The 23,544-nt window shown below is 37.7% G+C and overlaps 3 protein-coding genes across 5 annotated transcripts in view; 2 read left to right on the forward strand and 1 right to left on the reverse strand.

Annotated features, from left to right (window-relative positions):
* The window catches only part of rnf13 (ring finger protein 13), a 36,735-nt gene extending 36,038 nt beyond the window's left edge, over positions 1–697 (reverse strand). Inside the window, exon 1 of the mRNA XM_042005552.1 lies at positions 493–697. The gene's annotated coding sequence lies outside the window, so the exon portion shown is untranslated. The remainder of the gene's footprint in view (positions 1–492) is intronic.
* A 146-nt stretch (positions 698–843) lies between these two features.
* LOC121653258 (protein ANKUB1-like) lies at positions 844–7,562 on the forward strand. 3 transcript variants are annotated; one of them, XM_042006602.1, is made up of 7 exons: positions 844–921; positions 2,636–2,780; positions 3,118–3,261; positions 4,798–5,014; positions 5,232–5,346; positions 5,451–6,344; positions 6,719–7,562. In XM_042006602.1, the coding sequence occupies exons 2-7, from the start codon at positions 2,676–2,678 to the stop codon at positions 6,870–6,872; spliced, it is 1,629 nt and encodes a 542-aa protein (XP_041862536.1). In that variant the 5' UTR covers positions 844–921; positions 2,636–2,675; the 3' UTR covers positions 6,873–7,562. The 3 variants fall into 3 exon arrangements, with proteins under 3 accessions (XP_041862536.1, XP_041862535.1, XP_041862537.1); XM_042006601.1 differs by having other exon boundaries at positions 847–921; positions 2,576–2,780; XM_042006603.1 differs by having other exon boundaries at positions 847–921; positions 2,576–2,780; positions 6,714–6,867.
* Positions 7,563–8,205: 643 nt separating this feature from the next.
* Positions 8,206–21,867, forward strand: ppp1r2 (protein phosphatase 1, regulatory (inhibitor) subunit 2). Its single transcript, XM_042006644.1, has 6 exons — positions 8,206–8,586; positions 15,154–15,261; positions 15,509–15,592; positions 17,316–17,425; positions 18,477–18,644; positions 20,212–21,867. Exons 1-6 carry the CDS (start codon positions 8,456–8,458, stop codon positions 20,229–20,231), a joined length of 621 nt encoding a protein of 206 aa, XP_041862578.1. The 5' UTR covers positions 8,206–8,455; the 3' UTR covers positions 20,232–21,867.
* The last annotated feature ends 1,677 nt before the right edge of the window (positions 21,868–23,544 follow it).

Raw genomic sequence — 23,544 nt, forward strand, 5'->3', positions numbered from 1 at the left:
TGAGGACTGACAAGTACAACAGAATCACCCCCTTTTTTTTCTTTTATTTTTTATATTTTTACTGCTTTTTGAAAAAAAGAAAGAAAGAAAGAGGAAATGGAAGCAACATCTTTCACAACACTAGTGACCAGATCATGAGTAAATATCACAAGTAAAATCAAACCAATTCCGCCTTATAAAGACACTGTCCGAGAAATTAGTCACATTACTAGTGCAAATGAAACTGAAAATTGCACAGAAATAACTTAATCAACTATGGGTAAACCTACCATTGAACTAAGTCAAAAGGCCAACAACCAATGAGTTATTACATTTAAAACCTATAGCGAAAATGTACACACATTTAAGTTGATAAATTCACATGATACAATAGTATACACGCATACATCAGAGTGGACACACTTAAGATGTGTGAGCTATCGACCAAAACAGAGCGTCCTATCCGTGAGTTAGCTTGAGGCTAGCTTAGGTAGGCTGGTTCTGGGTGTTTACCTGAATTACTGCTGGCAGGGCTGTCTTTTTCGGGGTTTTAGCTGCTGTCAACGACATGTCTCTCCTTAACTGCACGCCATGTAAAGAAATATGTACAACAGCAAGAAATTTGCATGCAGTTCATTCCGTTTGGACGGGGGTCAGCGAGCACGAACGTTACAGTTTAATCTCCTTTGCTAGCTTGTTTCTTTCATGTGAGAGTCATAACTTCCGCCCCCTGCGCATCTTAACTCTGGGTCGCTGATTGGTCAATATTTCTGTCAATTTTCTTATACCGGAAATGACTCCAAACATAAACAGATCCACGTGATAGCGCGAACAACCGTTTGCTGCCTTTTACAGTCACATGAACGAAGCGAGTCAGCTTTATTTGCACTGAACTATACCAGTAGAATATTAATAGTCACCAGAACAGACCATTTAATGAAGGTATTTACTTGAGATGAAAAAAATCTCTTGTGTAATAACCAGGATGATAGCAATACAGAAATTCCGAAATGAAGTTAAAACCACGGACATTAACTTTTAAATCTCTAGCACCCTCTGTAGAAAATGGGGCGCATCTTTTTTTCTTATCTTTTCTAGGCGAATATGCTACGATTTGTGTTTGGTTGCAGTCCACAAGCTTGAGACTTTTTCAGTATACAGTAAATGCAAACAAAAAAGGGGCTAAAATATAACTAGGAAAATGCATACAAAATAAGCGTTGTCTAACAATTGAGTTATTACAAACTCAATAAATTTACATCTAAAGTAACCTATGATATCTGCATGTCACTGTAAATGTGAGTATTTTTTATTTCAATTGTTTTATTTTTTATACAAATTGTGTCTCACTGAAGCAGAAATTCTGATTGATTACTATTTAAAAAAAATCTCAGGTAAACAATTACAAGTTGAAATAATGACAACTAATGTTCTTTTTAAAGAAAAATAAATAAACTGATACTTATTTTAGCAAGTAGATAATTTACTTAAACTTAAACTAAAGATAAGTAAAATGGAAAAATTGGACAAATAGACTTTAAATTGTAAGCATTGTTTTTTTTTTATATGCTTACTGTTATGGGCTGAGAACCTTAAGACTGAGTCATGGAGACCAGCTCTAAATAAAAGCTGGCTGGGAGCTACTACAGACTTTAAAAGGCCAAATGCAAATGAGTGGCACCCCTATAAAACCTTGTACAACTATAAAACTATATATATAAAATCTTTTTTTATTGACTGAAACCCTCAAAACAGCATGAGCCCAGTCTGTCTTTTTGTTTCTTCAGAAAAGACTGAGTGAAGAGCTGACGTAAGATTGCTGGGGGTGGGGCCATGTTTCCAAAGAGATTCACTCATAAAACTGAGTACACTTGTAAAAGTCTTTGTCCAGTGAAAGTTCCCTCCGAAAAATACAGTTTGAACTGCAGTGAATCTGGACAGTGTTTTACCAAATAAATGATAATGTCAAGATTACCTCATGCAGCTATGCCAGAGCAGACCTAACCTAAAATCTTGTACAAGATGATGCACTTTGAATCTACAGTCAGCAAAATCCATCAATACTCACTGTACTTGTACCATAATACTGTGTCATGTTTTCTTCAAAAGTCTTTGGCTTTGAATTTTGTAATTATGAGTCTTGTGTAGTGTGGTGTTATTGCTGATAAAAATAGAAGCACGGTGTATGGTAGAAAGGAGACTAAATAAAACTCTAGTTTTGTGGCTCAGCATGTTATGTGCTGAGTGCTTCCAGTCTCATGAGATAGATTTCTTTGGTGTGGTGTCTCCATAGAAATATAGATACTGTCAGGATGTAGGTCTGTGTACTATGATCCCTCACAACTTTAATTTTACAGCCATTTCCAGTCATGTGATTTTAACCCATATATGTTTATTTCATTATTTACACTTGACAGTTTGAAAGAGTATGTGCTTTCCTGTCTGGAAACAAGCTTATTTGTTAAAGAAATGTTTTTATTTTCCTAAATAACAGACTAAAGAGATAAGCCAAGCTTATTCAACATAAAACACAAATATAGTAATACATTTAAATTCAGTTTCAGATGTTTAATCTTTCGTTAACTTGTCTCTGCAGAGTTACATGCCCTTTAAAACCTTCCCCTCCCTATGATTGCTTTGCCTCAAAAACACTCAGTGCATACTCCCTCCCACCAGAACACAACAGAGGAGCACCAATGCATGGAAGACAAATGAGGATCTTCATCTGCTATGAAGGGTTTTGTGAGCATTTTTACGTCTCTCCTGATGAGACTGTAGACAACTTAAAGCAAATGGTGAAGGTAATATAAGTAAATTGTGACTTAGGGACTCTATTATTATTAGACAAATGCATTTTGATAATAGTTTTGATGATTTGTATGCACAAAAGGTGCAATAGATGGATGCTGTTATTATTCCTTTGGGTTAATGTTGTTTGTAAAGGTAAAATGTATAGTCTAAAACACTGAATTGAGGTTTAAGGGATTTGAATATAACTCTGTTTATTTTATGTATCAAGAAAGATGATTGTTTTATTCAGCTTATATAAAATCAAATGTAGACATAAAGCATGGAGCTTTGAAGATACTTGTTTCTTTGTCAGTCCTCCAACATAATTTTGTGCTCTGTTCTGCGCAGGATAACTTTCTTGTGAAACTCTCTCAAAACGAGCTGGTCCGACAGTACCTGGAGCTGAACTATGGTGGCGTAGCACTGCAGGATAGCTGGGCTCTGTGTGACGTAGGAATCACACGTGGAAGTACCATTCGTTGCTTGATAAAGGTATTAAAAGAGAGAGTTGAAGCCATATTGGAATCATTGATAGACTGTCAGCTATTGATGCAGATAAAGAAGAACTGTTGATGTTTCCTTTAAGGCTGGTTTATCGCTTCATTTTCTGTTTTTAATATGCTTTACTTAAAAGTGTAGTTGCAGCACTGGGATGATATAGATGTTAATTGAGAAGAAAAAAGAAAGGTTTTGAAATTATGTTACCACAATTTTTTAAACACTTTGGATATTTTATGATATTTTCTTTTTCTGAGTTCTCTAAAAGTTGTTGGTTTTCAAACAGACAAGAAGTCATATTATGCAACTCCTACTCCTGGAAATAATACATCATAGAATTTAGTCTTGTTAACAAGCCTTCAGCAGGCCTTATGCTTGCTGTTTCATACAGAAACTCAACATGAGCTTTATTTTTTTAAGAACTTGCAGTCCAAATACTATCCTTGACATTATACTTTAAAACACACTGTTCTGAAACCTTTTACCACAGGGATGCTAAAATTTGTCTCTAACTGCATACATATTTAGTAAGACGGTGGTTACTTAGGATCTTACCCGTCTCAGAATGAGTGAATTTTATATCAGACTTGCTCACCAGTATAAAATAAGATGCTCCAGTCTGAGCAGAAGTGTGGACAAAACTAATTTATAGCTGTCAGTTGACCCTGGTTCTGTATGCATTGGTCTGGATCACTTCGCTGTCACATTTCACATCTTTTGTTCACCTTTGATTGGTCTCCTTCTTCCTCGTGGCATGTGTTAAGTTTTAGATCTTTATTATGCAGCATGGTGGAACATACAGCAGTTTTTGAAGACATATGAACCTACAATTCACATCCCAGACAGTTGGGTGTCTGTGACACTTTGTGAAATGTAAATGAAAACAGTATGCAGTGATTTACAAATCTTCCAAACTTTACTGGGGTGTGTTGCCACCATCAAATATGTACTAGTATATATTTATTCAAAATAGTCAAACTTTTCACTCTCAACATTTGATGTTTTCTATGTTCTGTTGTTAAACTATCAGTTTATGAGATTTATAATTATTGCATTCAGTTTTTATTTACATCTAGCGTCCTGACTTATAAGTAAATGAGCTTTATATTATATATACCAGGAAACTTTAAACAGATCAGTGCATACAACATAATTCAGTTTTTATTATTATTATTATTATTTTTATTATTATTATTATTATTATCATCATCATCATCATCATCATCATCATCATCATCATCATCATCATTATTATTATTATTATTATTATTATTATTATTATTATTATTATTATTATTATTATCTTCCTTATACAGCAAATTACAAGAAAACAAATGAATATTCACAAAAATGGGACTTTGATGGAGTTTTAATAACTTTTTTTTTTTTAACCTTTAAAAACATCACCTGGTCGCAACAGTTTGATCTTCTGGTTAATAAGTAATGAAGTTAGTATTCATAGCACTAATAATTCAAATATTGTTGCACTTTTGTCACATTAAGTCCATGTGCCATTTTGTTTACTTTCAGAGTGAAACAAGGCCTGTGATGCATGTTTTCAATACTGTGACAGGGGAAACTGTACCAATTGTAGGAAATGAATGTGGGCTTCACGTGTCTGTGGCCAAACTGAAAACCATGGTGTCGGTGCAAAGTAATCTTCCAGTCAGCGCATTCAGTCTCAGCACACCTGCTAGAGTTCAACTCTACGACTGCAATTGGCTGAAGGACTATGGCATTAAAATGGGTATGACCAGTTTTCTTTCTCTGCTGCTCTTCTGTTATTGTTTCGTAGTAAGTGCTATGTAGCTCATTATTAAGTGCAAAAACTTTCCCCTAAAGTTACAATGTAATAATTTGAAAGGCATTTTATTACTTACATAATGATTATCTAGTCTCACCTTTGCTCAATTTGCAAGACATAAATAAATAAATAAATAAATAAATAAATAAATAAATTGCAGGTGCTGTTTTCCTTTTGGACACGTGGGATGGGTGGGTGGAGTTCCTTCAGGGTTGCCTTCAAGGCAACAGACTGACCGTCCAGAGTCACCTCTCAGAGGAAGAAGCAGTAATAGGGTGACAAACTTATACTTGCGCTTTGTTTTGTGACGCATAAATAATTTGTCAAGTCACGCAAAACATTTTTATCCAGGTTAAATTTTCTTTTATTACTTTTTAAGGTTTCAGCTGCAGGTGGCACTGTACATCGCTGCATCTTTAGGCCATCTAGACCTGGCAACCTGGCTGCTGGGAATGGGGGTACCTGCTGAGGAACCAGTGGGAGTTCATCCATACCGCCAGTGGTGCCAACAGAGTGCCCACCAGGATGCCAACAAGTGTCCCATTCACGTAGCTGCAGAGAACAATCAGCTCCTCATCCTCAAACTCTTTATCACTAAGAACCTGTTTAACTTGGCTAGGAGGGACCCTGCAGGCCGTGACCTTTTGAAAATTGCCATTGAGCATGGTCACAGACAATGTGCATGCTACTTAGCCAACAAGCTATTCTCAGTGGTATCTGTGTTTGATATATCTCTGCCCATGCGTATCTACCTCCAGATGAAACGCTGGGTAAGTTTGGGGAAAAAAAAGAGAGCTGCATCCAGTCAATACCAATACACTGGTGCAGCATTCAAAGCCAGGTTGGGAAATAAAATACTGGTGGATGGCTTCAACCAGCGAGGGTTGTCTTCTAAATCCAAGGAAGTTGGGACCAAATCAAGATATGGTTTGAAGGCCAAAGCTTTGCCACCTTTACCGCCCATCAGTAAATTACAATCAAAATCCTATCTCCCCTCTGAAAGGACAACACATGCTTTACCCAGCATGCAGTTGGAGAAAGAGTTGCAGAAAATTCAGTGTATGAGGCGCATAGAGAGTGGCCTGTTGGATCAAATCAAAGATGGAAACAGCAAACTTTACCAAGGTGAAATTGTTCACCCATCACTCCTTAGAGAAAACATTCCCAGGCCGTTTGCTGTTACATCAGTAAAATCCTTGCATAATCTGAAGTCTTCTTACCACTGGGGCCAAACTCGGAGAGAGAACGCTGCATGCTGCTTGGCCATAGCCAGGTTTCTGCATTTTATATAATAAATCTTCACAAATAAAATAAAATAAATAAATATATACTAAAAAGCAAAAACAATCAAAAACCACATCCTGATGTGTCTAAAAGCTACCATTTTATGTGATGTTCATGACTAATTTAGGCACAAATCAAACCATTACATTTCTTCTGTAAATTCTCCATTTTATTAGTTGCAGTCATTAATTTAGTTCTTTACAGACATTTTCAGTATTGTTGTTAAATATTATATTCAGTATTGTAAGTTAATTGCTTAGCAAATGTAGTATTTCACTTAAGAGAAGATTCTAAGAGATATTTTCATGTTATGGAAGTTTGATTTTTCTTTTTCTTTCTTTTTATTTTTCTTTGCTAGTACAGCACCTTCACAGAGAAACCTTGGTTGAAGCAGCTGAACATAGCACGCGCTCTGGTCAGGAAGCATGCCCACTCATGGAACCATACTCATGGATCTGGATACAATCCACATCTGCCACTCATCAGTCCAGCTGCCATGAATCTCACGACTGCCTGACACACTCTCTGGATGATAAAGATCTCTGACATCTGAGAAATGTATCTCAGGCTTATAGAATTAACATAATTTTCAACCTCTGTGTACTCAGTCAAATCTCTGACTCTGCCTGACAGAAAATTAGACGGGGATTATGAACATGTCAAAAATGTTCTTTAGATTTAATGGTTCATGAAAGCAAATTTTTGTAAGACACAAGTCCAAGTAAGGACTTAGCCTGTAGATACAATTGCTTAACTTTGGATAAAATTCAAAGCTAAGAGCACAAATGTTCTGTTTCTTCTAATTATTCATGCAGCAAAGTATCTGTTCTGAACACACTTTCAATTTAGACTTCTATCCCTACTGAGTACACAAAGAGAACCAGCACATACATGGTGAGAACATGCAAACTTCACACAGGAAGTCCACACAAAAAGCTATGGGTTGAACCAAGAACCTTCTTGCTTTGAGTTGTCCAAGAAGGCTTATACAGTAAAAACAGCATTGTACAACGAGTTCACTGATGGCCATGAATTTCAAAATGATGAGAGCCACCATGCACAACTTTGCCTATACTTGAAAATCTCTCTCTCTCTCTCTCTCTCTCTCTCTCTCTCTCTCTCTCTCTCTCTCTCTATCTATATATATATATATAACTCAGTTTATGTGTCTTTAGGTGCTGTGAAACAAATATAGGCACACTGCATCCTAATGAATGAACCAACAATATCTCAATGTAGATGCTAATTTAAGATGGAAATTATATGAACATGAATTAATCAATAAAAATTGTCTGGTATGATATCATCTGCACATATATGATTTATTATTGCAACAGTTTTTTTTTTTATTATAATGAATATTGAGACAGCATTTGAGGTGTTTTATCTCTTTCCAGATGTAAAGTTGGGAGGTATCTAAAAACTACTCTCAAATAGACTACCTGAAAAGACAAAATGGCAATTATGCTCAATGGTAGGGGCAATAATTATTTATTTCATAGGTTATATTTAAACTATGTTATTTGCAGAAAGAAATAAAGAACCATTTTTAAAGTGTTGTGCAGTTTTTACATTGTACAGTATGTATTTAAATGCATTTAATGTTTTTTGGAAAACTATTTTTCAGTCACATGTGCATCATATTTATGAAGCTAACACATTAATGCCATGGTAAAACTTGTATTGTAACAGCAAAACACAGAACACAGTGCATCTTAATTCAGAAAAAGGCATATTGAAATTTTGTCTTAAATTTCCGAGCATATGAAGGCAGCAATGGGCCAGATGAAACTTCGTTTCTAAAATCTCGCGATGATTTCCTTTCAGCCTACCCGCTAGTGGCGCTGTTGTCCCGTTTCCTCGCTGGTCAGTGAACAACAGGAGAACAGACATGCAAAACCGTAGGAGAATACCTTGCTCTTGATCTTGACTAGCTTTCTCCAGAGTTTAGGGAGGAGCATTGAGTTATGAAGGAGTGCTTGTTTAAATCAGGACCTGTCTCTAGGAGATTAACTGCATAAATCACGGAATCATACAATCGGTTGAGGAGAGTCTAGATAGTTACAAGCCAGCCGGGTCTGGCCGTCAGCGTGTGCGGGAATGGCAGCTCCCCGACCGATAAAAGGCATCCTGAAAAATAAGAACAGCGGGTCAAGCGTCAAATCGCTGTCTGGCGACCCACTGCCGGAGAACACCGAACACGACCCGGGACTTTCGGAAGATGACCATCAGTAAGTTTTCTGCTCAGCCGTGAGGAGGGTGGTACCCTGTAAAGGCAGCTAACGATAGCTAAACACTTGTTAGCCTGGCTTGACTGTCATCTCTTTGGCGGTTTATGTTAGCCAGCAACGCCTGCTGCATGTAGCAGAACTTTCTGGGTCTTTCTTGTGAATATCAAATTATCTCTCCTCTCATAATATACATAATATTCAGAATAGTTGTAGCCGAAAGCAAACTTTTTACCCCCGAAAACCATTTATTGTGGTTAGCCTCTTCGTTAGCTAACTATAACAGAATACCGCCAGATAATGTGATTGTAGCTGTTGTTAATGAATTGTGGTGCTGATTAGAGGTATCAACCCACCAATAATACCTTTTCATATCTACGAAGATAGAATCAAGGTAATAAAAGAAGTGATATGTCGTTTACAGTGACAGTTTGATTAAACTTGTCACCAGTACGATGTTGCTAGATTACAACCCATAAACACTTTTTTGGACGCTTGATACATAAAGTATTTCACAATGTCATAGGTGAAATTTCAAAGATGCTGCATCCATTGAGATTAGCTTTGCAGGTTGTAGCTACATTTGATAATTATGATTCTAAATGCTTGCTATACGTTACATTAGTAATCACTCCATAGACTATTTTTAATAAAAATGAAATCCCCAAACAAATATTAGCGTACACAATCTAAATTATCTAAAAAAAAAAAAAAAAAAAAAGAAACTATTGAAGTGTGTGACATACCTTGCAATGACACTATTCAGTGTCTTTGTTGTCACAGATTAATATAAGTTAATAGATAGATTTAAAAAAAAAAAAAGATTTGGAATTTCCTTTGCACTTTCTTTCTACAACAGACTGCAACATGTTGTGGCAAATGAGACTCTATGTCACATAATCTTACATCCTATTTGTGTTTGAATATTTATTTCAACCTCCGATCCATGAACACATCAAATCTACCTTTTAGTCCAGCCTCCATAAAGACTTTGTCAAAGGGCATTCCACGATTTTTGGGCTAGCTCCCACTTGATGTTGGCAAGGATGACAGCTCATATAACCACTCCCTGTAGTCGATGCAGGACCAAAATATCAAGTGAGTTCAATGTCATGGTGTGGCATACAGATTAGGTCAAAAGAGCACTGCAAGGCAAATAAACTAGAGTGGGGTAACTGTCTTTCGGTTTGGGGAACACAAGTAGTGTCCATAATGATATGCATATTATGGAGACAGTGCCTAAAAGTGCTAAATCAGCTGTTTTCTTGCCTTACAGCAAGTAGTTTGTTTTAAGGTTAAGTTGACAGGAGCTGGAGGTTTGTCTGTGTCTTTGGCCTCGTCTTGTTTGCATTAATATCCCTGACTTTGACACTGACTGTTTCAGCTTGATTTAATGCCACAAATCCCCATGAGTACATTTCTGTGCTTTGCTCTCCTGCTGCCAGCAATCTGACTCTGGAAAAGAATACATGTATTCAAGATAAACCTTTCACTATCTAAAATAACCCCATTTAGCCCTGCTGTTAAATGTATCTTACGGTGAATTTCCCATTTAAATTATGAGTTAGGATATTTAAAAGGAGATTTGCAGCCATGATTTATAAAAATTCTGCAAAATGTTCTTTGGATAATTTTAGTCAAGCTTGTCACCTGAGAGGTAAATAAAAATCAGTGCCTAACTGGGTGTGTATATCTGAAGAAACAGCAGGTACATTTTGAGTTTTAAGTCTCAAGTTTTATGCACTGGTGGTTTAAATTTCACGAGAGTTTGAACCCAACACAGTCTTGAGCAAGTTTTTTGAGCAAAGCACATCTTTGGTAAATGGGAAATAATATATTTGAAAGTGTGTTTCCAACAAGTGACTTAAAATTACTCAGACTGATTAAGTCTATATTTACATATGCAATGCTTTGAGAACTTGTCCGCCGACATCTTGAAATAACACCACCCACATGCCAAGTGCTGCAAACGTTTTGGTGCTAGCTGAGAATTCTGCATCCTGGGTTCAGTGGTCAACCATATTGAGTTTTCAATCCTTAAAAAGTAACACAAATGAGAAATAATTATGTAATTATACAAATGATATTTAAAATTGCAATGCTAATTTAATTAATCATTTTAAAAACTGATGAAATTATATATTTTTCTTTCCATATGTTTGAGCAGCTAATTCAGAGCAGATCACCTTTTTTTTTGTTTGTTTTTTTGTTTTTTTTTTAAACATATCATCCATAGCCCTCCTTGTTGATGTCATGCCAGCAGGGTCCAGTCATTAGGAGCCGTCTTCCAGGCTGCTGCATGAGAATTAGGCCATTTGAAGGATGGTGGTAATTTGAGAATTCCTTTCCTAATATTAAAATATATTTTTTTCAGTGGTATTACAAAAATAGTGTCTGTTTGAGTGACAAGGAAGTAGAGGGGAAAAGATATTGGGAGCATCCTGCGTGCAGCCAAGTACCAAAGCCTCAAAGGAACACAAGGACTGACCGAGATATGTCATGCTGTCAGATTCAGCTTTTAAGTTTAAAGTGCAAATAGCCATTAAAGTGGGCATATGAAAGTGGCCTTATAACTTCAACATTAATGCATTAAGTTATTAAAAGATCTTTTATTATGTTTTTGCTTTAGTACTGACTATATAATGAAGCCATAAACCTCTGAGAAAGTAACTAATATCAAAATTTATTATACATAATTTGGAGTATTTAATAATAGTTATCAGTGACTCTTAATGTAATTATTAATGAGTCAAGGAAAGATTAATCTCTGCAACTAGCAAATGTTAAAAATCTGGCCTTTTTCCATTATGTTAAGGTGTGAACCTCTTAATTCCTTACATTAAGTATTGATTTAGGATTTCTTCTTGAAGTCTGAAGTCTCAAAGTCCTTGTTCATGTGTACTTTCCTATCCACCTTCAGAATTGGTGCAATATGCTAAAGATGTGTAGCCAGAGCCTGTCTGGTTTTGATTATTCAGACAGCCTGCATACAAAAAAATTTGCACTATTGAAACTGGTATTTTATTCACAAGAGAGCAAAAATGTGCCTGTTTTATTTCCACTTTAGTTTAAGGTTGCAGTGCTCAGATTGACTCTGACAGCACTTCAAACATGCTTCCCTTTCCATCAGCCTCTGTTGGATAGAAAGTATCGAATTGCCCTCCAAGGTCGCTGTGGTGTACCTGTAGTATATCCTGAAGCAGCCCTACTAATACAGAGGTCAACCACTCTGTATTTACACAGTTCAGCTTCCCACCAAGAATTTCCACTCAACAATCTAGTGAGACGCTGTGTTTTACAGAAGCTCTCTGATACCCCTGATGTGTTCCTCGTTCCTCTTGGATGAGATGGCCATGGTCTTTCGAAGTAAATTACCTCTGCAAATACAGAAATAGAAATTCTGTAAATGAGGTCATGAAGGATCCAAACAGGTTCCATAACTTAGGACATTTGCCTTAAACCATTAAAACCCAAATGTATAATTTGTTTGTACTCCTTGTAGCTCCAGTTAGCTTCTGTAAGCACTGTAGGGCAAAGCATGTCTTTGGCATTTTCCTCGACCCATTTGACACCATCACTGTTTGTTATCCGGTTAATCATCCACTTTTTATTTAGTTAACATTGATGTATGAGCCCCACACCTCGTCATTCATAATTCATGGATGCTTCCATGAAACTCAATCTCTCCCTCACTGTCTTGTGAGCCTCATCATGACTGTGGTGGACAGTTTGAGTGACAGGCAGTGAATCTGTCTTTATCTAATCTGGACAAACACGGCTTTGACCAACCAGACATTTTATCCTCCCCTCATCAGGTTAGATGTTGTCAGCTGTGGACACAAATCAGGAGAAAATTTCTGTGTTGAAAACTTCATTTCTTTAAAGATGAGGAATGACAGCTTTAGGAAAAAGTCAAAGAGTGATGCAGTGGTTTTCTCTACCTTCTTTATTTCTTGTATTCTTGACACAGCTAATAGATTAATTTATTGGAGTAACAACAATTAAACCTTTTTTTGGCCTTGCGGTTGAGATTACCATTGAACTGAACATTGTAGTCCTCCTACCTGTAAAACAACTAAACATACAGCTGATGTCTGTTAACAGGGTTTTAATGTTGTCATTACTCATGTATTCAGTCTGTATTCTTGGCTCTTTATGGCAGTACTTATTCTCAGATGCGTTTTTTTTTTCCCCTAAAGCCTGGACAGATGACAAGGGCTTAAAACACAGGTTTAGCTCTAAATCTAGCCTGCCATCTCTCAAACTTTGTGTAATTTCTAGCTGCACTTTCTGATGACAACCCTGAGAGAGCAGTGATTCATCTTTGTTGAATTTCTGTTAAAAATGCAAGAAAAGCACTGATGAAACGTTAAAAAATAATTTGAATACACAACCTTATTTATTTATTTATTTATTTATTTCCTATAAGGTGGGCCATGGAAATGTCAATGTTGTGGATTCTTTAAATGAATTATTATACCATAATGGCATCTAATGCAGCAAGAGTGTGCTGCTTTATCAGCCATAGTTTTAGTTTACTTGGACTACCAATAGCAAACCACATGCTCTACAGTTGACATGAGAGGTACCAAAGAAATCTGTAAAGATTAGTTCCATTTGTCTCAACCCAAAGCTGAGCTGGGAGATGGAAGGCATGCACGTAAAATTGACGAGCTCTTCGCAGTGGTGGATGCTGGCACTGGTTTTCTTTGTAGCAGCATGCGGTATGTGGAAGTGACGTATCACAATGAGTCCCTATGTACAACATCAAAGCAATGCCCACTGTAGTTTCTGTTGGTGGGTTCGGGCACTTGTGTAGTGCTACGAGCTGGACCTTTCCTCACTGTCCTCTAACTATGCTACCTGATAGCTCAGCTCAGCTCTCACTGATGAGTCACTCTATTTAATGAGTTTTCCTGAAGCGTTATGTTGCCAGCTGTTGACCACCCTGGAGAGGTAGTCACCATCACGTAAGAGGTAGAGGTCTATATTTAGTGTGGACCAGTGGATGATGCTGTCCTGTTTTTTTGTTGTTGTTTTTTTCTGTTGCAGAGGCAGGTGTTCCATCATTGTGTTGCAGTTGTTGTGGTGAACTGCTTGTAGTGAATTAAGGGACAACAGCTGTTTGGTACAAAAAAACTTACAAAAGTTTGTAGTCATGGTGGTACTAATGGTTGAACTAGGTGAAGTGGGTTACATACAATAACAAATACCTCTATTACTGATGTTGTTTTATTAACACAGATGCGTCATACCCTATAACACGTACCACTTCCGAATATCACTCTGCCTGTAACTGATGCCAATGTTTCTTTAATATACATTTGCCTCCCCTGCTCCTCCACTTGACTCCCCTCTACCTCACCTGTGTCACACTGCTGTGCACCCAACCCTTGGGCTACTCCTGCCTGTCAAACATTGCTTAATTGAATAAGTCATGTACAAGTTGCAGCTGTCATCTGTCAAAGAAGGCTTTTTAATTTATTTCAAACACATAACATAAAAAAGCTGGTTATCCTGCAGTCGGTGAAACATTATTTATTTATTTCCTCCTTGTTCTACAACTTTTTTTATGTCTTCTTTACAGGCTGGTGAGCCTCAGTGACACCTTGGTTATTTTTTTTCTCCTAACAATCTGAAAGGATGACTTAATTGTTTTTTTTAAAGCAGGAATTTATAATCCTGTTTAAAAAAAATCCTGAAAACCTGATGAATTGTGACCCTCATAGGTTTGAATTGAGTAGCCCTTGTTTAAATTAATGGACATTGATGTCTGACACTGATCAGCCAGCGGCAGCTTCAAGTTTATGCGTGTTTCATTTTTAGTTTGCGTGCAGAGGTGAATATCTGCTGCAGCTGGGAATCATTTAACAAAATAAATAAATAAAAATAAAGAGTTGCTTGAGGGGTCTGAATACTCACTAAGTATAGTGACAGAGTCACTAAGTTGGCAACACTGCAATTTACCGGCTTTTTCCTTTATTGCATGGGTGCATGTGCGGTCAAAAATTAGGTGCACTGCTCCATTTTTATGTGCACAAACTTGCACGTGGTATTTTGAGCTCCATCTAAGAAGGATTAGTGTAATTTTACACAAAAACCCCTGGCAGAACATTTTGAGGTGAAACCTTTATTCCCCAGATGTGAATCGAATCATTTTAGGGATTATAGACAGATGAGCAAGAGGAAAAGGGAACAAAAATCAAATCTTGGAAAAAAAAGCTATTGTTTCAGTTTAGCCTGCTTAACATCGACCTTATTCACTTCCAGCTGATCAACCTTTGTACCCACTCAAACCCTTCCTGCGTGCAGGGTTGCTTTCTGAGAGTCATCAGAGGTCACATTGTTGCTGATGACATTTCTGGGCTTTTGTCCATGGCCTTCCTGAAATAATGCAGTCTGAATGAAAACTAGAGCACGCTCAGTCCCAGATTATATCTGGTTGCTCTTCTCCCTGGAGGAATCTGTGGGCCGTGTGGTAGATTGGTAGCTGGTCCACATTCAGTGACTGTGCAGACAATCATGCCTTTCCTTCTCACTGTTAGGTCTTTTTCTTTTTTATCAACACAGGAAGAAATCCCAGAAATGGGATGAGATGAACATCCTGGCAACGTACCATCCACCTGATAAAGATTATGGCCTGATGAAGATAGATGAACCCAGCACACCTTACAACAGGTGAAAAGCTTCACATGAACTATTCATAATATCTCACATATTGATCCAGAAATATAGAACAGTAGTCCTAGTTAAACCTACTGAGACCGACATCTCAGGAGGTTTTCATCCTGTATGTCTTAAGTACTCATAGACGACTTTCTTTTACTCCTCATGGCCTTATTTTCTGTCCTTTTTTCACTCTCTGCTCTCATTCTTTTCTTCTCTGTATTACCTCTATTGTCCTCATATCTGTCCTTTGCTTCAGGATGGTTGGAGATGATGATGATGAGGGGGCGCTGAGTGACTCGGAAGGCCAAAGCGGACTTGCAGCGGATGACCTGGCATCAAAGTAAGGATCAAATTATGAATGTGTGTTGATGCACACATACATGAACCCACACGTATATGGAAAGAGGGGGCAATGCCAGGGGTGGACAGCTAGGCTAGCCACTGCTGAGCTTCTGTTTGTACCTTAATGATTTTAAGAGGAAGAAGGGTAAATGTACGCTGGAAATGAAAGACGTCTCTCAGATGTAGCCCAGATTACCTGATGACACGCACTGATAACCTTGTCCTCCAATGAGATTGTTGCATAACAACAATTTCTAAGGGTGTGTTTACAGCTGCTGACGTCTTTCAGGCTCTCATTGGCTACTTTTACAGTAGTTTTACAAATAAAACTTTTAAGGTCAAGGTTAAGGGCTTCTCTGTAATCTCTGCAACTTTAATAGAACCACTGTGTATGTGTATATTATGGGTTTCGGTTTGTTGAACTGATCATACTACGCAATGTGCACGTAACACCAACACTATTTCCAGCCATCTGTGTGATCGGATCTTAGGTCATTGTCTCACATCGTGCGAGGGGATTCGTCTTTGTTTACATGGAAATTCATTCTTTTTGTGTGTTTTTGTGTTCAGCCACACCAGTACAGTATCTGTAAACAATGGGGCTACGAGTGTTTCCCAGCAACTTTGCATTTCAAGGAAACATTGTAACAAAAAGGCTTTAAATCTGTTTGACTTTTAGGGCTACACAAACATTTCTGAATATATTTTACATGGTGAAAACAGTCGTTTACGTCATTTCATGTGTGATCAGTTATGACCAAATAAAACGGTTTAATAGCAAAAAAAAAGCAGATTTTCCCCTTGTAATTAAAGAGTCTGTTTTCAGAGAATATTGAAGTTACAGAAAAGATGAAACAAATGCAAAAAATGTATTAATTCTGATGACTCGGGTCTTAAAGGTCTGTCTGTATTAAGAAATGTTATCTGCCACTAAGCTGTTATATGGGAGCTTGAAGTGTTTCTTGCTGCTGGCCATCGTATTTGCATGAGAACATTGATGCTGGGATTGCATGAAGCAGCTGAAGTGTGTTTTACACAGAGGACTGTGATTAGCTTTAGGTCTGCAAGTCAATTAATTGGCTTTGTTTGCATCTGCACTGAGTGCCTTTCATTGTTTTACACTGAACCCTCCAGATAGCAGCATACAACAGCTGCTCTTTTCCTGTCTCTCGTTCCATTTATTAAACTCTGTTTTTCTTAAATTTACTTCCCTATTTCCTCATTCACTGTCTCTTTTACCTCCCCTCTACCATCCATCAGCTGAAACTGAAGAGAGATGTGCAGTCTTCTCTCTGGCTGGATCGTGCCAGTTGGTTGGAGAGCAGTTGTACAGTAAATGGGAGCTTCCCTGGGGCAGTTCTACATATTCACTACCATCCATTCAGCCATGAACCATTATACATTTTGTCCAATGCTGTTAAAGCTCTTAGTGTGGGAGAGAGAGGGGAAATTGAGCTATTACACACACACACACATTTCCACACTGTTCACTCTGCCTACTCTCTCCTCCACCTTACCTAATACGGCTCCATCTGTGCTCATCCTGTGTCTGTTTCTATAGTCAGTCTTTTTTTTTTTTACAAGTCTTTTCTTCCTTCTGTCTGCAGCGAGTGGAGGAAGATGAGCTCCTCTTTCTACTTGGTGATGAAATCATTTAATGTTGTCATAATAAAAAAGGAGATGAGCTGAGATTTCTCACACTACAGTTGTTTCTTCTTAAGGTTGGTGGCAGCTGAAGACTTGGAGCCTCGTTTCATGAAAGAAGAAGTAGAAGAAGAAGAGGAGGAGAGCAGTGAGGAGGAGGAAGAGGAGCTGACTCCAGAAGAACAAGGTAGGCTTTTTAGGTTTGGCTCTTTATTTCAACCAGAATATTACCTTGATAGTTGCATGATATTGTGAAGGCTGTGTATTGTGTCAACAGAAATAGCTCTTGTTGCTCATTTTATCAAGATTCCGCTTCATTTGTCTGTTTATACCCGTCATCTTCCTGCAAAGTGCCCTCTGCAGCAGTGAGGGCGACTCGGTACCGAGTGCCTCACCGCTCTGGAGTATTGAGAGGAATCGGTCTGAAAAGGCTCAAGTGCTTTTTTCCTGACTTTCCTCCAGACAGAGTTACACACACAGATATACACACACTGTGTCATCTTGCTTTTGTCCGGTTCCTGACCTTGCTGCTCTCTGAACACTCTCAGACACACTGCCTCTCTGATGTGTTGCTATCTTTGGTCAGAGTTGTCTTTGGACCTGAATAGCGCACACACATGCATTCACTCCCTGACTACGCATTTACAACAGAGTTCACTTTATCTGCTCATATTTCATATTTAGATCCAGACTATTGTGGAGAACAGTCGGTAGATACATTCTTTAACCAGACAAAAGAAATATTTTCTTTTTTTTTTTTCTTTTTTTTTTTACATCTTTAGCCTTTTTGTGGGGTCACTAAAAACAAGAAAAAAATCTGTTTTGATCTTTGCCTTTACTTTTGTTTAAACCTTCAAATTAAAATCTGCAAATGTGTTTCATTCAGAAGTTTAAAAAACTGTATTGTCTGAAAAGAGTCTTATTTATTAATCTTCTTTATGCACAGTTTTTGTATTATTTTAATTGTGTGAAGGCCAGTATTATTTCCTCCTTTGTCCTGCCAGGGTTCAGAGGGTCATTAACCTTCCATAAACATGTCTGAAACATAAATGCTGCTTAAATAAAACTCAGTTCAGCATTTTCTGTCCCAGAAGCGTACACACACATTTAAAACCCCGACCCAATCCTTAATGACTATTCACAAGTTTGGTTGTAAATGGGCCATATTTAGACTTTGAAACCATAGTCTCTGCATAGATCCAGTGGATAATCTAGTCATTTTCTTCTCTTATTTATAGCCAGAAAGAAGCATTTTCAGATGATGAGGAAGATGCACTACAACGAGGGCCTGAACATAAAACTGGCTCGTCAGCTTATTGCCAGCGAGCTAGAAGAGGACGAAGATGAAGAGATGAGGGATGACACGGAGGAGACGGAGGAGATCAGTGTTGACCCACCCCAGGAAGGTAAGGAGTGGGAGGCCGTGTTCCTGCACACTTCTGGATGAATTCATTCAGGGGGGCCCAAGTCCGGTCCTCGAGGTCTACCATCCTGCAACTTTTAGATGCAACCTTTCTCCAGCACACCTGAATCAAATGACTGGCTCATTACCAGGCCACTGCAGTGCTAAATAACATGCAGATGACATTTGATCCAGGTCTGTTGCAGGATGGTAGACCTCGAGGACCAGACTTGGACAACACTGAATTACTTAAACGGATTCTAGTGGAAGTTGTTTCTTTCTGAAAAAGGCTTGTTACCGTTAAAAATGGGTGAAACTGCAACTTCTCTGTGAAATGGAAAGAAATAATAGCTTTAGCTTTTATCAGTGTGGATTGTGCTGCCATTTGTTTGTTTTCCTATTTGTAGATTTTCCTGTGAAACTATGAAATGAAGAAAGACTACAAATTTAAATTGTAAAATGTGTGTGAGGTGTTATTTATATGTGTGTGTTCCAAAAACAAGTTTTTTTTTTTTTTAACTCCTCCAAACAAAAAGTCGACTTTAAAAAAAAAAAAAAAAAAAAACATACCTTTTTTTTAGTAACTGGAATCAACCTTGGAATTTTGTTTTTGATCAGTGTGGTTTGTGCTCTGAGCTCTATATTTACTATATTCTCTCTCTCTCATACCATTTATAACATGGTACGCAGGCTATAAAGTACTACAGATCTCAAAAGAGGCAGCTCCTGAGGAAGATTGTAGAGAGTAGAGGAGTGACTCATTCCTTTCCTCTAAACTGATTTGCTTGAATAGTGGTGTAAAGTTGTGGAAGAAAATGGAGCATCTGCATTGTCTGTTGTTTTTACCAAAGCATGTCAGAAATTTCAATAAGACCTCCGTAAACTGTCAGCTTCTGAAAAAGGCCAAAATAAAGTATGTCTGAAGTGATGTCAATGTGGAAGAGCCTTAAACCTGCATTCTTTCTTGTGTACAGCAGAGGGCGACTTCTCTGGTTTCAATCAGAAGGCAGAGTGTGTGGACATTAGAACAAAAACCTGTCTTCTTACCTGATTTATTTGCTGAGTACACAGTTTTCTGATGATTATGGATTCAGTTGCATTTTCCCTTTACTTTTTCAGTGCAACATGGTTTTCATTTGGTTTATTCTAGTTTCAGCTAATAATAAATACAGGGTTTCTTGTGATTGTCAACCTGCAAACAAAGGAGTTTGCAAAGTCTCTGACCTTACCTGTTACACAGGGATTAAAAAAACAAACAAACAAGATCCCAATGGCCAAAAATGAAGACTTGAGGCTTCAAAAATTAACTGGTGACACCACAATGGCTACATCATCTCTTGTATGTGGCTATGATATGGACCTTGTTTATAAATGTTGATTTTGAATATGCTTACCTAATATAGACAATCTGTCTTATATTTGTTTACTAATTATCTCTAACAAGACTTGAATTAACCAAATGAGCCTCAAACTTGACCAGTTTCAATCATTTCCTCTATTTATGGAGTTGAAAAGCAGTAGAATGTAGCAGAAATATTTAGTGTCTAATCTCTTGTTCCTCTTCTTTTCAGTTGATTCTTTGGACTCGTAGATGAGGACCGTCTCCCACCTTCAGTCCTGTGTGTCAGCACAAGATGCAGACAGACTGTGCCACTGAGCTCTGTTTCAGCGCAGAGCCATACAGCAAACACCACTTCACCACCCATGTAACATCTCAACAGCCAATAAATTTCTGGTCACTTGTTTGTTAACTTGTCCATAGAACTGTGCAATATAACCTCCAAAAATGCAGATTTTTTTTTTTCCAACCCCAGGAATTAGTACAACATACAAGTGGAGACTGTTGCTTGTCCCTCTTCCTGTTTTGCCAAGAATTTCCTCCTCCCACCTCTTCTGGACAGGCATCAGACTGAATTTAGTCTCTAAAAGGAGGATCAAGGCTTTTTTAGAGAGACCAAAAAAAAAAAAGATAGAATAAACAGGAATAAAGTGTTAGTAAACCAGGATTCCCGCCTGGCCCAGTCAGCACATCATTCCTGGAAGAAGCCAAGGGAAACCCCACAGCTTCATTATAGGCATATCTGAGACGTGACAACATTTTCACAGGCTGCAACTCACATGGCTTTTTTGTGACCTGGCACTATGATGTATCCCGTTTCCACCAAAACAGTGGAGGGAGATTAAGTCTCAAGGCGACCAGTTCAGCTGTTTGGTGTTTTCTCACTTCACATTATTTTCAGTTCAATAGCTTTGATCCACAGAAAATAGGAATATTTCACTTAATATTGGCATGATGTGGTAATTTTGGGAACATATGTAGCCCATTAGTCTTAATTGTACCATAACATTTTTATTTAAAGATGCCTTACAGCTAATATTAAACAGTGATCGACTTGTGCATGCTGCAGTGTGGTGGTTCTCAAATTTTGGGGACAGTGAAAAGCAGGCTTCATATATGGACTTAAACACACGCTAAAAGGAATATCTTGTAAAACCTTTTTTTTTCAGCCAGATAAAGCCTCTTCAATTCAACATTTCTGCAGTGAATGATTGGTTTTAAAATGATTTTTTTTATTTAGAATGAGAGGATCGTGCATCTTTTCCAGCATTTGAACAAAGGAAATGACCGAAAAGTTGAGGTTTGAGAACTACTTCCTGTAGTGTCATCATAATGCTGACCTATTAAAGTCCTTATTTGCTTTCTATGTGGAGTGGCAATAAACCCCACAGGCAGCCTCATTTTAAATGTAGAAACATGTATACCTCAGAGCCAAACTCAAGGCGTTTTCCAAATTAAGCCCCTTCAATAAATTTGGCACTGGGTGGAACTTTGTCAGTAAAAGTGATTAAAATGGTTCTTCATCTTTTTGCTTTTATATTTACGATTGTTTTATGCAAGACAAGCTGGTCAGTTTTCAATGTTTTCTGGTCAGAATAAGGTAAAGACGGGTTTAGCAGGTGGAAGGAGAGACAGTATTGAAATGTTGCTGCTGAAGTTTTAGCGTATGCTACTGATAAACAGGACTATGTGCAGCTCCTGTCTTTAACAAGTTACAGCTTTAAGGATCTCATGTAGGAACCAGCACTCGCTGTGCTCTTTCTTTGATCGTTTGTCTGACTCGTCGCCCCATCTGAGCTTCACTGGATGGAATTTGGAGCAATGGTTAGATTTCCATGCTGGCTGATCTACTTTAAGAGTCTTGCACGACAGTTTGTGAACATCATGCAGAAAAAAAACAGATGCTACTGATTTGTGTTAAAGAGGATGTTGCAGTTGGAGTTGAACCACTGAAGTTTATTGGAGGAGTTTGACGGAATTTTCGTACTAATTGGGATTTGGATATGTGTTACGAGGGTGACAAATTTCTGACAGTTAAAAAAAAAAAAGCATGCAGGAACTCTTGATTTTGTCTTGTGTTGTCATCTCTTTAACTTCCTCGCATCCTTTTAACTCCCCACGGTGATCACAAGTGGTGAGCTTTGTGTTGTGGAAATTCAAAAGATCAAAACTACCAGTATGACTTCTTACAATGTCTCTTTTCCCTGTGGTTTGGAAGGAAACTCCTCTAAACTTTTCCCACCGCTGCCGTCTTCTGTTTGAAACCGAATTTGTAATTTGGTAGAAAAAGTGACTGCTGAAAGTTAAACTGATCCCTTCGGTGGGTATTACCTGTCAAATGTGCCTCTAATGTATTTATATGTGTGTAAAATGAACGGGCTCCATGGTAGTTTTTTTTTCTTTTTTTGCAGTTTTATTGCCTCATATCTTTTTCCCCACCTCTTCCTTTTCTCCTTTTCTTGTCTAAGGATAAAAGACTGTTAAGCAGCCCCATGACTGCTCTGTCGCAAAATGATGGTGTCACATTCATGATTTTTCTTTCCTTGTTTATTTCCTGTTTGCATGTTCTTAATCATCAGATTGTGTGCACTGTTTATTTTTTTTTGTCTCCCATCATTAAACAGATATTGTTAGAATTGAGTGTCAGTTTGTTTTATTTGGAGATTAATGAAGCTCCAGTTTCCTCTTATGTTTGATACAAACAATGATCCAAGTCAAGCTGATCCTAAGAGTCTCTGATGGTCAGATACCAAACAGCAGGCAAAACTTTCTATCTGACTAATTGTTAAATAACTTGGTGGTGACGGGGAAAAGTGCAAAAATTTATTTAAAAATGTTTAATTACAAGTTACTTTAAATTTACCTTAAACCTGGTTAATATTTAGACATATGAGTCCTACTTTTACATTAGTTTTAAATAATTTTTTCAAGTGTACAAGTATAAGCTACAGGTGAAATAAAAAAATTTAAATATTGTGAAAAACATTTTAGTAATTATACTTAAAAGGGTAAACTATTATATAGACTCATGCAAAGTGAGATACTGAAGCATTTATTTGTTATCATTTTGCTTACAGCTTATGGAAACCCAAAAATGTAAATCTCAAAAAATTAGAATCGTGTGAAAAAGGTTTATGTTGTAGCCTCTAATTTCCACACTCTAATCACTTAATTCATCTGAAACACCTGCGAAGGACTCCAGAACATTTAAATGGTCTCTGTCTTTTTCAATAAAATACACAATCATGGGGAAGGTTTTTGATCTGACAGTTGTGCTGAAATCCATCATTGACACCCTCCACAAGGGGGAAAGCCTCAAAAGGTAGTTGTAAAAGAAGTTGGGTGCTCTCAAAGTGCTGCATCAAAGCACGTCAATAAAAAGTTGACATGAAGGGAAAAGTGGAACAAAAAGGTGCACAACCAGCAGGGATGACCGCAGCCTGAAGAGGATTGTCAGGTCATTCAAAAATGTGGGGGACAGTCCTTCAAGAGCCTCCGCACAGATGGATCCTGGACATGGGCTTTAAATGTCGTGTTCGTCTTGTCAAGCAGCTCCTGAACAAAA

Source organism: Melanotaenia boesemani, chromosome 14 (genome assembly GCF_017639745.1).
Source record: "Melanotaenia boesemani isolate fMelBoe1 chromosome 14, fMelBoe1.pri, whole genome shotgun sequence".
In the NCBI taxonomy this organism is placed as follows: domain Eukaryota; kingdom Metazoa; phylum Chordata; class Actinopteri; order Atheriniformes; family Melanotaeniidae; genus Melanotaenia; species Melanotaenia boesemani.

Excerpts from the sequence above, each read along its gene's own strand:
- LOC121653258 (XM_042006602.1), top strand. The coding sequence starts at position 2,676 with ATGCATGGAAGACAAATGAGGATCTTCATCTGCTATGAAGGGTTTTGT. Across the intron at positions 2,781-3,117 it reads ACTTAAAGCAAATGGTGAAG|GATAACTTTCTTGTGAAACT; the intron begins GTAATATAAGTA and ends TGTTCTGCGCAG. Across the intron at positions 5,347-5,450 it reads GAGGAAGAAGCAGTAATAGG|GTTTCAGCTGCAGGTGGCAC; the intron begins GTGACAAACTTA and ends TTACTTTTTAAG.
- ppp1r2 (XM_042006644.1), top strand. The coding sequence starts at position 8,456 with ATGGCAGCTCCCCGACCGATAAAAGGCATCCTGAAAAATAAGAACAGC. Across the intron at positions 8,587-15,153 it reads CTTTCGGAAGATGACCATCA|GAAGAAATCCCAGAAATGGG; the intron begins GTAAGTTTTCTG and ends TTATCAACACAG. Across the intron at positions 15,262-15,508 it reads CCCAGCACACCTTACAACAG|GATGGTTGGAGATGATGATG; the intron begins GTGAAAAGCTTC and ends CCTTTGCTTCAG.